This window comes from Oenanthe melanoleuca, chromosome 21 (genome assembly GCF_029582105.1).
Source record: "Oenanthe melanoleuca isolate GR-GAL-2019-014 chromosome 21, OMel1.0, whole genome shotgun sequence".
In the NCBI taxonomy this organism is placed as follows: domain Eukaryota; kingdom Metazoa; phylum Chordata; class Aves; order Passeriformes; family Muscicapidae; genus Oenanthe; species Oenanthe melanoleuca.
In genome coordinates this window covers 1,789,395-1,802,718 of record NC_079354.1, presented here as the reverse complement: position 1 = coordinate 1,802,718, position 13,324 = coordinate 1,789,395, and the positions used below count along the sequence as shown (strand labels likewise).

At 57.0% G+C, this 13,324-nt stretch overlaps 1 protein-coding gene across 3 annotated transcripts in view; it reads left to right on the top strand.

Annotated features, from left to right (window-relative positions):
- Positions 1-479: 479 nt before the first annotated feature.
- EPHB2 (EPH receptor B2) overlaps positions 480-13,324 on the top strand; it is an 82,990-nt gene continuing 70,145 nt past the window's right edge. For 2 of the 3 annotated variants that reach the window (XM_056508323.1, XM_056508322.1), the window contains exons 1-2: positions 489-566; positions 4,163-4,847. In XM_056508323.1, coding sequence (XP_056364298.1) covers positions 510-566; positions 4,163-4,847 — 742 coding nt within the window. In that variant the 5' untranslated portion in view covers positions 489-509. Of the gene's footprint in view, positions 567-4,162; positions 4,848-13,324 lie in introns of all 3 variants that reach the window. The other variant, XM_056508321.1, reaches the window with a different exon arrangement.

The window sequence follows — 13,324 nt, the reverse complement described above, 5'->3', positions numbered from 1 at the left end:
CAGCCTGGAGAGAAGGAGCTCAGGGGGAACCTTGTGGCTCTGCACAGAAGGGACAGCCAGGAGGGATTGGGCTCTGCTCCCAAGGAGCAAGAGACAGGACAAGAGGAAACAGCTTCAAGCTGTGCCAGGGGAGGTTGGATTGGATATTAGGGAAAATTCCTTCATGGAGAGGGTGGTCAGGCGTTGGACCAGGGCAGTGGTGGAATCACCATCCCTGGAGATGTTAAAAAAATGTGTGGATGTGAACATGGTTTAATGATGAGCTGGGCTGATGGTTGCACTGGATGATGCTGGAGGTCATTTCCAACGTTCTGTGGTTGCCTGAATCTGGGGAGAAGTGGGCAGAGGGTGGAGGGATCATACCTGGGTGCCCTGGCTGAGATGTGGCCAAAGGTCCCAGGGTGAGATGGGCTCCAGCCCTGCAGCCCTGGGCTAGCTCCTCTCCATCTTCAGTCCTTTCATCAGCATCCAGTGATGTGATGTTTCACCTTCCTTCCACAGAGACACTGATGGACTCCACAACAGCAACAGCAGAGCTGGGCTGGACTGTGCATCCTCCATCAGGGGTAAGGCTTCACCTGCTGGCACCTGAGCTGCTCTGGGCTCCTGCTGCTCCTCAGTGTGGCAGGAAAATTCAGGCACTGATGCAAAGTGCCTTGGCCATGAGGGAAGGGCACAAAAGGAGGTGGCAGTTGAGGTTCCCCATAGTTTTCTAGGAGAGGATACTCCAAAAAATACCCTAGTGTTGGTGGGGTGTAATTCCCACCCCACAGAGCCAAACCAGTGTGGTCTAGAGGGATCATTCTGTCCATAGAGCTGACCTGCAGCCACCCAAAAATGAGGAGAGCAGGAAACAACCTGCCAAGGCCACCATCATTTGTCCCCAGGGTCTCACTTGTTGTTCCATTGGCTGTCACCTGCAGCAGGATGAGGGCATTGGGCTGTGGTCCTGACAGAGAGATGTGTTTGTCCTCTTTACCAGGGCCAGGGCACCCTGAGACACATCCACCCTGGAGAAGGTCCTTTACAGAAGAGTTTGGGCAAGGCAGGGCATCAGGGTCATCCCCCAGAGGTGCTGGCACTGCCCAGGCTCCCCAGGGAATGGACAGAGCTCCCAGGGATGCCCAGGGTGGGATTGTTGGGGGGGGTCAGGAGCTGGACTCAGTGATGCCTGTGTGTCCCTTCCAACTCAGAACATTCTGTGGTTCTGTGAATTCTGCACCTTTCTGCTCATGGGAGAAAACCAGAGGGTTTTTTGTAGCTATTCAAACACAGCCAGCTCTGTGTCACACCTGGGGCATCAAGGTGCTCCAGAGCATCCTGCCCACCTGGCAGCAGTGCCCAGCCCAGAGCTGCTCCCTTGCTCCATCCAGAGCCTGCAGATGCTCCCCATGCCCTTGGAGGTGGCTCAGGCTCCATCCTGCCTTCCACCCACCCTCTGCAGGGGCTGGATGAAGACATTCCTTGGACCTCACCCCCAGGCTGACAGTGTGCCCCCAGTCTGGGCAGAAGAAAGGAAGCAGCCAGGAGGAGCCTGGTGTGGGGAGGGAGGTGGAACAGAGCAGGAGCAGTGGGCTGCAGTGCCCATCACCATGATAAAGGGCAGAGCTGCCCCAGTGCCTGCCCAGGGGGATGAAGGGCACACAAAGGGGGGGAGCAGAGGTCAAGTCCTTTTCTCTCCTGGCCCAGCCTGTGGTGTTTCCATATGTGAAGCACGCCCTGCTCCCTCTCCCCAGCCCAGCCCTAATGAGGCCAGGGCCTGCTGCAAGCCTCTCCCCGGGTTTATTGTGCTGCTGCCTTCTTTTGAGCTGCAGGCATGTTAATTAGAGAGCCAGGAGAAAGGGAGAGGCTCCTAATTAAGCATCGAGGAAGCTCAGGGGCTGGTGCACAGGGGTGACTTTCTCTCCCATCTGGGAAAAGGGGAGTCTGGAGGGATGTGGGAGGGTTCTGGGGGGTGTGGGAGGATGCTGGGGGGTGTGGGAGGGTGCTGGGGCTCCCCAGGGTGCTCCCAGCTCCCCCATCAAGGTGGAGATGCCCACCTGGGCAGTGCAGTGCAGTGGCATCACCTGTCTGCACCTCTGGGCAGGGCCCTAGGGGGGATCTGGGCACATCACACCCTGCTCTGTGCTCCTCATGGGTGACAGTTCTGCAGTGCTCCTGTGGCCTGCATCCCACTCACAGGTGACTGGCCAGGCTGGGTGCAGCCAGCATCACCTGGGAGACTTCTGTGTGCTCCTTTTTGGGGATTATTAGAGACCCCAAAGCCCAAACAGTGCTGTTTGTCTGGCTCTGAAGCTCTTGTGCCATTCATAGATGTTCCCAAGCCCTGTCCCAGCCTCTCCTGCTCATCTCAAGCCCTGAGACCCTCATTGCACCCTATGCTGCTCCTGCTGAGCAAGGCTGGGCTCTCTGGGGCTGGGCAGGTCTGTGTTGGGTCCATTGCTCTTGGTCACTGCCAAGGTGAGTGTCTGGAGTGGTCCAGGGGAGGGAGAGGCAGGGCAAGGGATGGAATTTGTTCTGCAAGCCTTGTCCTTGATCCCTCACTCCCCTCCCAGCCAGTGCCCTGAAAAGCAGGAGATCCTGCAATTTTCCACTAACACACCAAATGTATTTCTGGAGCACAAAGCTGTGTTTTGTGAGGATGCTCTTCTCATCCCCCAGCCCTGGCAGCAGATTTACAGCCACTGCCAGTCTGAGGTGGTTGGAGCTGCTGGGATCTTCCCTGACAGCCTTCTGCTGGGCTGAGAGCCTTGCTGTGCCTGGCCAATCTGTCTCCTGAGCCTCCCTCCCAGTGCTGGGTGCCTTGTGAGCCCATTTACAGCCTGAGGGGCTGGAGCTGCCCTGCTCCTGCAGGATTGTCCCTGGCTGTGGTCCTGGCACTGCATCTGGGCAGGGTTGTGCTTGGGGTGTGACATCCATGGGAAACAGCTCAGCTTCCACTTGAGCAGGTTTATAACAAATTCAGAAGGAGCAGCTCCAGCTGGCCAGGACTGTGCCACATGCCAGCAGGACTCTGGTCCCCTGGGTGGGGATGGGGCTGCAGGGAGATCTCTGCACTCTGGGCAGGGGGAGATGCTCTGTGAGCTGAGGGCTCTCCCCACACAATGACCCTTTTCTGTTGGTGCTGCCCACAGAGGAGCAGTGGCTGGTTACAGGCTGCACTCTGAAGCATCCCCATCCTACACAGAATGGAGATTTGGGGAAAAACAGCCTGGGAAAAGGGCAGAGAGCTGGAGGAGGCCAGGAGATGTCACAGCAGCCCCCAAGGGCACAGCTGGAGCTGTGTCAGGGAGGTTTAGACTGCATATCCCAGAGGGTGCTGGGCACTGCCCAGGCACAGCCCCAGGGCTGCAGAGCTCTGGGGTGTTTGTTCACCACTCTCAAGCACAGAGGGGATTGTTGGGGTGTCTGTGCAGGGCCAGGAGTGGGACTGGATGATCCTTGTGGGTCCCTTCCAGCTCAGGATAGTCTCTTCTGTAACTCTGCAGAGCTTCCTCCAGAGCTGGCAGAGTCAGTCAGCTGGGGGAGCTTCCCATGGGGAAACCTGCCAGCCCTGAGCTGTCCTGCTGAGAAGGAAGCTGCTGCCATGGCACAGCTCGTGGGCATGTCTGCATTGCATAGACCCAGCTCAGGGCAGCTGGGCTGAGCCCTGAGCACACCTGCTGGAGGAACCCAAAGCGTTTGGCCCTCCAAGGGCAGGGATGAGGGCTCCAGAGGGACTTACCCAGCACCTCCCTTTTTGGGAACACAGTGGGATTGGCCATGGTGCCATCCTGCCCCTGGGATGGGAGAGAGGCACAGCCAGTGAGGGACCCAGGTCTGTGTGCTGTGCCCTGGTGGGAACCCCTGTGTTCCTGTTCCAGAGGCACAGCCCCTACAAAACCATCCCTGCAGAGCAGCAGCCTTGCTGTCCCAGCAGCAGAAGGGCTTGAACCTGAATCCAGCATGGTGCTGGTGGCAGTGGGGTGTCCCCACAGCGTGGTGTGGGTCAAACCCTGCCCAGGCAGGTACAGGCCACCTGCAGGGGGGTGCTGGTCACTCTGGGGTGGGCACGGAGAGGGGCAGCTGGTGCTGGCAGAGCACGCAGCGGGGATGGGAGAGCTGAGGAGGGGGAGCAGCTCAGCACAGCCCCTGACTGTGTGTGTGTGTGTCCTGCCCACAGTGGGAAGAGGTGAGTGGCTACGACGAGAACATGAACACCATCCGCACCTACCAGGTGTGCAACGTCTTCGAGTCCAGCCAGAACAACTGGCTGCGCACCAAGTTCATCCGCCGGCGCGGGGCGCACCGCATCCACGTGGAGATGAAGTTCTCCGTCAGGGACTGCAGCAGCATCCCCAACGTGCCAGGCTCCTGCAAGGAGACTTTCAACCTCTACTACTTCGAGTCGGACGTGGACTCGGCCACCAAGACCTTCCCCAGCTGGATGGAGAACCCCTGGATGAAGGTGGACACCATCGCCGCCGACGAGAGCTTCTCGCAGGTGGACTTGGGCGGGCGGGTGATGAAGATCAACACCGAGGTGCGCAGCTTCGGGCCCGTCTCCAGGACTGGCTTCTACCTGGCCTTCCAGGACTACGGGGGCTGCATGTCCCTGATCGCCGTGCGCGTCTTCTACCGCAAGTGTCCCCGCGTCATCCAGAACGGGGCCGTGTTCCAGGAGACGCTGTCGGGGGCGGAGAGCACCTCGCTGGTGGCGGCCCGGGGCACGTGCATCGCCAACGCCGAGGAGGTGGACGTGCCCATCAAGCTGTACTGCAATGGGGATGGAGAGTGGCTGGTGCCCATCGGCCGCTGCATGTGCCGGGCTGGCTACGAGTCGGTGGAGAACGGCACCGTCTGCAGAGGTAACGCGGCCACAGGCGCTGGGGGTTGGCACCCGGGATCTGCTGAGGCACCCGGGATCTGCTGGGCCACCTGGGATCTGCTGAGGCACCCGGGATCTGCTGAGGCACCCGGGATCTGCTGAGGCACCCGGGATCTGCTGAGGCACCCGGGATCTGCTGAGGAACCCGGGATCTGCTGAGGCACCCGGGATCTGCTGGGCCACCCGGGATCTGCTGAGGCACCCGGGATCTGCTGAGGCACCCGGGATCTGCTGAGGAACCTGGGATCTGCTGAGGAACCCGGGATCTGCTGAGGAACCTGGGATCTGCTGAGGAACCCGGGATCTGCTGAGGCACCCGGGATCTGCTGAGGCACCCGGGATCTGCTGAGGAACCTGGGATCTGCTGAGGAACCCGGGATCTGCTGAGGAACCTGGGATCTGCTGAGGAACCTGGGATCTGCTGGGCCACCCGGGATCTGCTGGGCCACCTGGGATCTGCTGAGGCACCCGGGATCTGCTGAGGCACCTGGGATCTGCTGAGGCACCCGGGATCTGCTGGGGCACCTGGGATCTGCTGAGGCACCCGGGATCTGCTGAGGCACCCGGGATCTGCTGAGGAACCTGGGATCTGCTGGGCCACCCGGGATCTGCTGAGGAACCCAGGATCTGCTGGGCCATCTGGGATCTGCTGAGGCACCTGGGAAAGGTGGCACAGGGGCTGTGGGAGTCGGGTTGTTGGACAGGCTCAGGAGCTCACTATTTTCTGTTCTTCAGGTCTGCAGTTTATTACGAGGGTGTGGGTGTAAGAAAGGGTGTGGAGCATGGAGAGTAAGAGATAAGAGCAAGGGGGTGAGAGAGAGCAAGAGAGAGAGAGATTTCCCATTTACTATACAATAATTATTCTTCTATAATGATTATTCTGATTTCTAATAACCAATCTAATACAATATACTAATTTCCTAATATTTGCATGCAACCTATAGGAACTACTAAATTACCATGTTTTCTGGCTTTCTTATCTGTGACCCTTGTCTTCAGACCTTTCTTGCCAGGCTTGGGACAGGGTGTCTGTTGGTTCTTTGGGATTTGTGGCATTTGGTATTGTCTAAACAAAGGGAGAGGCCTTAAACTTAAACATGACTGTTTTCAGCATCTATATCAAAATGTGCTAACATCTCTATTTCATCTATTGTTTCAGAACTACTTGCTAGGCATTTATAAGATTTCTCTATTCCCTCCCCAACAAGGGGTGTGTGTGCAGGCTGGCTGTACCCCCAGCTCCTCACTTGTCTTCACAGGGAGCATGGGGACCACAGTCCTGTCCCACCCAGGTGGAGAAGGGCATGCCAGGCGTCCTGGTGTGAAGGACAGGTGTCTGTCAATAAAGGCAGGAGCTTCTCTTTGAAATGGAGAATGTAAACACCCTCCCTCCCAATTATTATAATTTTGAAATTAAGGGGCTCTCAGGCAAAGATATGGGAATTGGAATAACAGTTCTTTACTAGGAAAATTAAACTAGAAATGCAGTATTACACAGAACAATCCCAACCCTGCCAGAGTCAGAATCCAAGCTGACACCCGTCAGTCAGTCAGGGTGTTGGCACAGTCCCATTCAATGGTGGCTGCATCCTCCTGCAGGGGCAGATGTGGTTCAGCTGGAGCAGTGCTCCTGGAGAAGGTGCAGTTTCCTCTGAAGCTCCAGGGATGATGTGCAAAGGTCTGGCTTTCCTCTGGAATCCAGTGGAAAGAAGGTTCCTTGGTGTCCCAAATGTCAGTTTTTATCTGGGTAGGAAAGGCTTGGCTCCTCCCCTGGCTGGAGCATCTCCCAGTGGGATGATGGAATTTTATCAGTCATGCCCTGGGACTCACTGGCCATTAACAGGAGATATCTCCTGGAGGGAGGATGGGCTGTGGGAAGATAAAGATGATTGCCCAGCTGGTTTAAAGATGGCCCATGAGCAGATAATGTGTGCCAGGAGATCAGGGGCACTGCCCCACCCGGCTGCAGCAGGTGGGGACAGAATTCACATTTCTGGTCACATCAACCCAACACACCAGGGAATGGACAGCCCCTCTGTGCAGCTGGAAGGAGTTGCTCATTTTCTCCTCTGGGATTTTTATCTGGCTAACAGTGCCCCAGCCTGCTCGTGTGCACGAGGGACATTTATGGAGGAAGTTCATGCATCTAGCAATTGCTGTCCCAGGCTCATCCAGCCAATTCTGGGTGCTCCAAGCTCCCCAGAGCCACTGGGATCAGGGCTGGCACCTGTTGCTGGTTCCATCCATGCTCTCCAGGCTTTGCAGGCACACACATGTGCTGCATGTCACCAATCTGCAGTTACCTTTTGTAACACTGGGGCTGTTGTGCTGTTATTTTTGCTGTGTGCTTTGGCATGGGCTGAGTCTCCTCTTGGATGAGGGCAGTGCACCCAGAAGGCTGCAGTGGGAGGATGCAAGCTGTCTGCAGTGTTTTCCTGCTGAGGTGCAAATGTGGGTGGGACATGGTTCAGGGCTCCCTGGCCCCTGTGCTCCTCAACAGCCAGAGCTTTCCTGCCCTGGAAATGTTCTCCCTCTGTAGATGTTCTGCTGCCCCTGGAGGTACTCACAGCAGACTCTGTGAGCTCCTGCTGAGCCAGGGTGGGCCCAGGCCAGCAAGAGGCTCAGCACCCCCTCCCTGGGCTGATGTCTGTGCTCCTGTGCAGTCACACATGGGCTCAGGAAGGCTGAGAAAGGAGCTCCTGGCATTGCTGGGATGGGCAGAGCTGTGTGATGGGCACCTGCAGCTGTGCCATGCATGGAGCAAACCACAGAGTTTGGCAGACAGGATCTTTTTCCCCCTGTGCTGGCTGAACATCCAAATGCTCTGTGGTTCTGATAGCATCAGCACACTCCAGGCAGAGCCAGGGTTTCTGAGATCAATTAGAGATGTGTCAGAGGCCACTCAGAGCCCAGGGAGGAGCTGTGCCTCCTCTCTGCTGGCTGTGAAGGGCTGGCCAGGTGGAACCAAGCATGGGGAAGGTGCTGGTGATGGGAGACAGACACTGGCTGGATGGGACCCCAGGATTGTGTCAGTCTGGGACACCCCCTCCATTTCTCCCTGGCAGCCCCCAGAAGGGGAGTGGGGACTGGGAGGAGAGCCAGACACAGAGTCCCATCCCATCCCATCCCATCCCATCCCATCCCATCCCATCCCATCCCATCCCATCCCATCCCATCCCATCCCTCCCAGTGAGCCCCACAAAGGGCTGGGAAGGGGCTGGTGGCTCCTGCTGTGCTTGGGAAGGATGTGCAGGATGTGTCCCTGCATCTCTGACCCTCCCCTGGTATGTGTCCCTGACCCTCCCCTGGGATGTATCCCTGACCCCGTCCTGGGATGTGTCCCTGACCTGTCCTGGGATGTGTCCCTGACCCCCTTTTGGGATGTGTCCCTGACCCCTCCTGGGATGTGTCCCCGTCTCTGACCCCTCCTGGGATGTGTCCCCATCCCTGACCCCCTCCCACAGCTCCCTGTCCCTGCCCTGCAGAGGCAGCAGTGGAGCTGCCTGCCTTGGGGGACTCCCTCCTCCATGTGGCTGCCAGGTCTGCTCGTGTTTCCAGGGCTGGGAGGGAATCTGGGCCCCTTTCCAGAAGCAAAACAAAAGCAAATCCGAGCTGGCTTTGGGGGCCAGCTTCTCTCACACACTCAGGCACCTAAACAGGACGTGGCAGGGAGCTTGGGGGGCCAGCTCCTGCCCCACCCAGGGCTCCAGGTGCAGAAGGGCATCCCAGGGAATGGCCAGCCCCTCTGTGCAGCTGGGAGCAGTTGCTCATTTTCTCCAGTGGTTTTTCATCTGGCTAATAGTGCCCCAGCCTGCTCACAGCAGCGTGCACCAGGGATATTTATGGAGGAAGTTCATGCATCTAACAGCTTAAGCTCTTCTAAGCTCCCAGCCCCAGCACAAAAGGATTTGGGGGCAGTTAACAATTCTGTGTGGTTAAGAGATTTTCGTTTTGCTGGGTCTGGCTCGCTGCTCCCGCAGGGCCCTGCGAGGGGCTGGCTGCTCTGCTCCTCCCTGCCCCTCTTTGCCCCTCCCTGCCCCTCTCTGCTCCTTCCTGCTCATCTCTGCCCCTGTCTGTCCCTCTCTGCCCCTTCCTGCTCCTTTTTGCCCCTCTCTGCTCCTCTGTGCCCCTCCCTGCTCCTCCCTGCCCCTCCCTGCTCCTCTCTGCTCCTTCCTGCTCCTTTTTGCCCCTCTCTGCTCCTCTCTGCCCCTTCCTGCCCCTCCCTGCTCCTCTCTGCCCCTTCCTGCTCATCTCTGCTCATCTCTGCCCCTCTCTGCTCCTTCCTGCTCCTTTTTGCCCCTCCCTGCTCCTCTCTGCCCCTTCCTGGCTCCCCCAGCCCCTTCCTCCCTGCTTCACCTTCTGCTCCCTGCCTGTGTCTTTTCTCTCCATCTCCCTGTTCTTTGTCTTGGCTCCCCCTTCCCTCCCCTCGCTGTCCCTCCCATGCAGCACATTAAACACGTTTCTCCCTCCCGTGTCCATTGGCTCCTCTCAGCCAGGCAGAGGCAGAGGCAGAGCCATTGTGCTCTGGCTGGGCAGGGATGGACACTGCCTGCTGCTGCTCTCCATCCCAGCTGGGTGTCTCTGCTCCCTGCCTTCCCTTTGTGCTCATACAGCACCCAGGCTCCTGCTCTGGTGGCCAGGGCTGGTTGTGCCCTCACCAGCTGTGGTGACACTCTCTGGCTGTCACACATCTGGTACCATCCCTTGGGTCACAGCTGGCTGAGGAGGATGGGAGCTGTGACCTGATGGGCAAGGGAGAAGCCAGGTCACATTCAGGCTGTGCTCTCAGCTCTCCTCTCTGCTCTCTGCCCCTCTTGTGAGACCCTCCTGCAGTGCTGCCTCCAGCTCTGGGCTCCCCAGCATCAGAAGGATGTGGAGCTGCTGCACTGGTCAGGAGGAGGCCACAGAGGTGTTCAGGGGGCTGGAGCCCCTCCAGAGCCAGGCTGGGAGAGCTGGGGCTGCTCACTGGAGAGGAGAGGGACCCAGGGAGAGCTCAGAGCCTAAAGGGGCTCCAGGAGAGCTGGAGAGGGGCTGGGGACAAGGGATGGAGGGACAGGACACAGGGAATGGCTTCACATGGACAGAGGGCAGGGATGGATGGATATTGGGCAGGAATTCCTGGCTGGGAGGGTGGGGAGGTGCAGGACCAGCTGTGGCTGCCCCTGGATCCCTGGCAGGCTGGACAGGGCTGGGAGCACCTGGGACAGTGAGAGGTGTCCCTGCCATGGGACTGGATGACTTTTAAGACTTCATCCCAAACCATTCTGGGATTCTCTGATTTTGCAGCTCAAGGTGCAGCCCCAGGGCTCAGCAGGGTCCCCTTCCCTGCCATGACTGTGATGCCCAGGGCAGCAGACCTGCCACCACCCCCTGTGTGTGGAGGATGTGTGACAACTGTGTGACAACTGTGTGACAAGGACCCCGAGCCATCCCTCCAGCACAGTGGGTGGGAAGCAGCCAAGCTGTGCTTGGGATTTGGAGGGGCCCAAGTGTGTGCTGAGGGCTGAGAGCAGCTCCCAGTGTGCTGGAGCAGGGCCTGTCCGAGCTGCCTGACAGGCAGGACGTGATGTTTCCATGATAAGAGGCTATTTATGGCTCTGGGCCTGTTTGGGGTCTGGGCCTCCTCTGATAGTGCTGGGCCCAGCCAATAAATTGTGGGGCTCTGGGGGTGATCGAGTTCTTCCAGGAAACATTCCTGCTTGGACTGGAGCAGACACAGCCAATTGTTCTGGAAATGTTTCCAGAGACACAGAGCTGCCCATTAAATGCTTCCAGAGGTTTTCCTGCCTCTGTGCTCCCAGCTCAGGGATCCTCCTCCAGCACACACCTCTGTGCTCTGTGTGCCTGCTCCAGGGTAATCTTTGGCCCATGCTGCTCTGGTAAGGTTTTCAGCCAACTTTCCTGGCTCTCCCCAGCCCTTGGCACTGCTTCACCCTTTCCCTTGGCAGCTGCAGTTCCCCCCATGCAGGCTGCTCGTGGCACTCACACACACTGGAGGGGATGCTGAGATTCCCTCTGCCCCCCTTTGTTCCACCACTCTGGCACTGGCATTTCTCTGGGTGCTTTTGGAGATTCCTCACCCTTCCCTGTGGGTCTGGGGGAGCTGGGAGTGCATCTGTCCCTGCAGCTGTGATGTGACAGGTTTGCACTGAGATGCTCGTGCCCAGTTCCCCAGGGGTGGCTGCACCAGGAACCCATCACAGCTTCCATGTCACAGCTAACTTTACTGGGAACACTCTGGGCTCTCTGCTGGGTCATTGATAAAAATGTTAAAGAGCCCAGAGGCACGAAGCACATTTGCTGGCTGCAGCAGGAGCAGCCCTGCTCAGATCCTCAGTTTGCCTGCCAAGATTTAATTCATCGAGGATGTCCCACGGTGTTGGTGGAGCCACTGATTTCAGAATCAAAATATCCCATGTGCTGGCCAGGGAAAGGCTCTGCAGAGGTTTGGGTGTGTGACATTAATGCCATTATCCCCCCCCTTGTAATTGCATCAGAAGCCCACACAAGGCTAATTTGCCTTAAATCAGTTTTCCCTAAGTGCACAGAGGTTGGCACTGCCATCCCTGCCTTGCTTTAATCCCGTGCTGACCAGTCCTGGAGCTGCCACTGCCTTGTTGGATGGGTCCTGAGCTGCAATCCTGAAATAGCCACAGCTGCCTCGTTCAGCAGATGGCTTTTTCCTGCATCTCTGGAGCACCCTGTTGCCTCACAGCTTGTGGGGAGTGTGTGGAGTGTTCCCCAGCCCATCAGGCCTCTCTCTGCACCCCTCAGCTGGGTGCTGCCCTGGCTGAGCAATGCTTAACTTCAGTGCCTGCTACTGAACATCTTGAGCTGCTGCTGGAATGGAAAGTATTCCACCATCATCCTCGAGGATGATGACATCACCTGGCTCCTTCCCAAGTACAAAACAGGAATTTGTCTGCCTTTTCTGCAGCCTTGTTGACAATTTGAATGCTCCCAGCCGGCCGGGGCTCGGTGGCATTGTTGGATGCTGCCTTTGGGGCTTCTCCTTCTCCTCCCTCTCTGTCTGGGAAGCAAGAATACAGCTTCTTTCTTTCCATGGCTTTGATTCTTCTTGCTGACCTCTCCAAGTTGTGAATCCAATTAGGGCTGGAGGCTGCAGCTGCTCTGGGAGCTGCTCTGCACCTGCCTGGGGCTGGTGCTCTGCACGTTCCTGTTGGGGTTTGGGCTCTGGAGCTGGGGATGGGACCCAGGGGAGCTGGGGGTGTCACAGGGGTGTTGATTTGCTTGTTGTGAAACCCCCCAGGAGATGCTGGTCTCACAGGGAGGGTCACAGATGGTCCAGGAGTGGGGCAAGAGGAGGGAGATGCACCACTCACCTTGGAATGGGAAATGAGAATTCAACAAAAGAAATGAGAATTCCTTTCTCATTTTGCTTCCAAGGCAAGGAATGGACTGACACCTCCCACAGAAGTATTTTCTCTGCAGAGGAAGGGAGGAGATGAGGGTTTTGAGGGTGTGAGGGTGGGTTTTGAGCAGCAGGAGGTTGCAGAGCTCTCCCAGCCCTGCTGTGATGCTGCAGGAAAGATCTCAGCAGGATGCCCCAGGTGACCTGTGGGAGCCAGGGTGGAACAGCATCTCCTCATTTATCAGTGTGGGCAGCCCACAGATCCCTTGGGATGGAGGAGAGGATGGAGATCCATGTCCAGCAAAACCCAGCAGTGGTTTCCTGATGGAAGTGGTGTGCATCCCTCAGTTGTGCACTGCCACAGTCTGCTCCTCATCCCTCTGCTGGAGGTTTTTGGGCTGGAAGGAGCCTTGAAGAGCTGCAGGGATGGTCTGTGCCCCCCTTCCCACTTTGGGACATGCTGGGGTCAGCCAGGGGATGTGGGGAGGTGAGTGCAAGCAGAGCTGGCAGTGTCCCCTCTGTCCCCCCACTGGAGCTGATGTGCACCCAGGACAGAATCTCTCCCTGACAGATTTTTTTTACAGATGAAACAGCATTTTGTATCAACCACCACATTGCTGGTGCTGCTGCAGCCTCTGAGCAGGGAAGAGCAGCTCTGGCAGCATCCTGTGCTGCTGGGAGAGCAGCATTTATTCCTCTCCCTCCTTCCTTGGCCTCCCTTTCCCCTGCTCCCCCCTCACTTTTTTTTTTTTTTTTTTTTTTTTTTTTTTTTTTTTTTCTGAGAAAAGTGGTAAACATTAATAGGAGCTGGAATGAATAGCTGGGATTCAGGCCCAGGATTCCAGGATTTTAACTCATTATTGCCATAAAATGAAGGGAATGTGTTTTTTTTTTTTTCTGTTAGTTTTTTCCTTTGATTGAAAGTGCTCAGAGATCTTGGGGGGGGAAAGGAGGATTTTTTCTTTTAATTCCTCACAGTGCTGGGTTTCCATAGGGCAAGAAGAGAATATTCTTCATCATATGTAACTTGAGGAAAATTGGAGAAAATACTGCTTTAGTGGATTTTTTTTTCTTTTACATTTGAA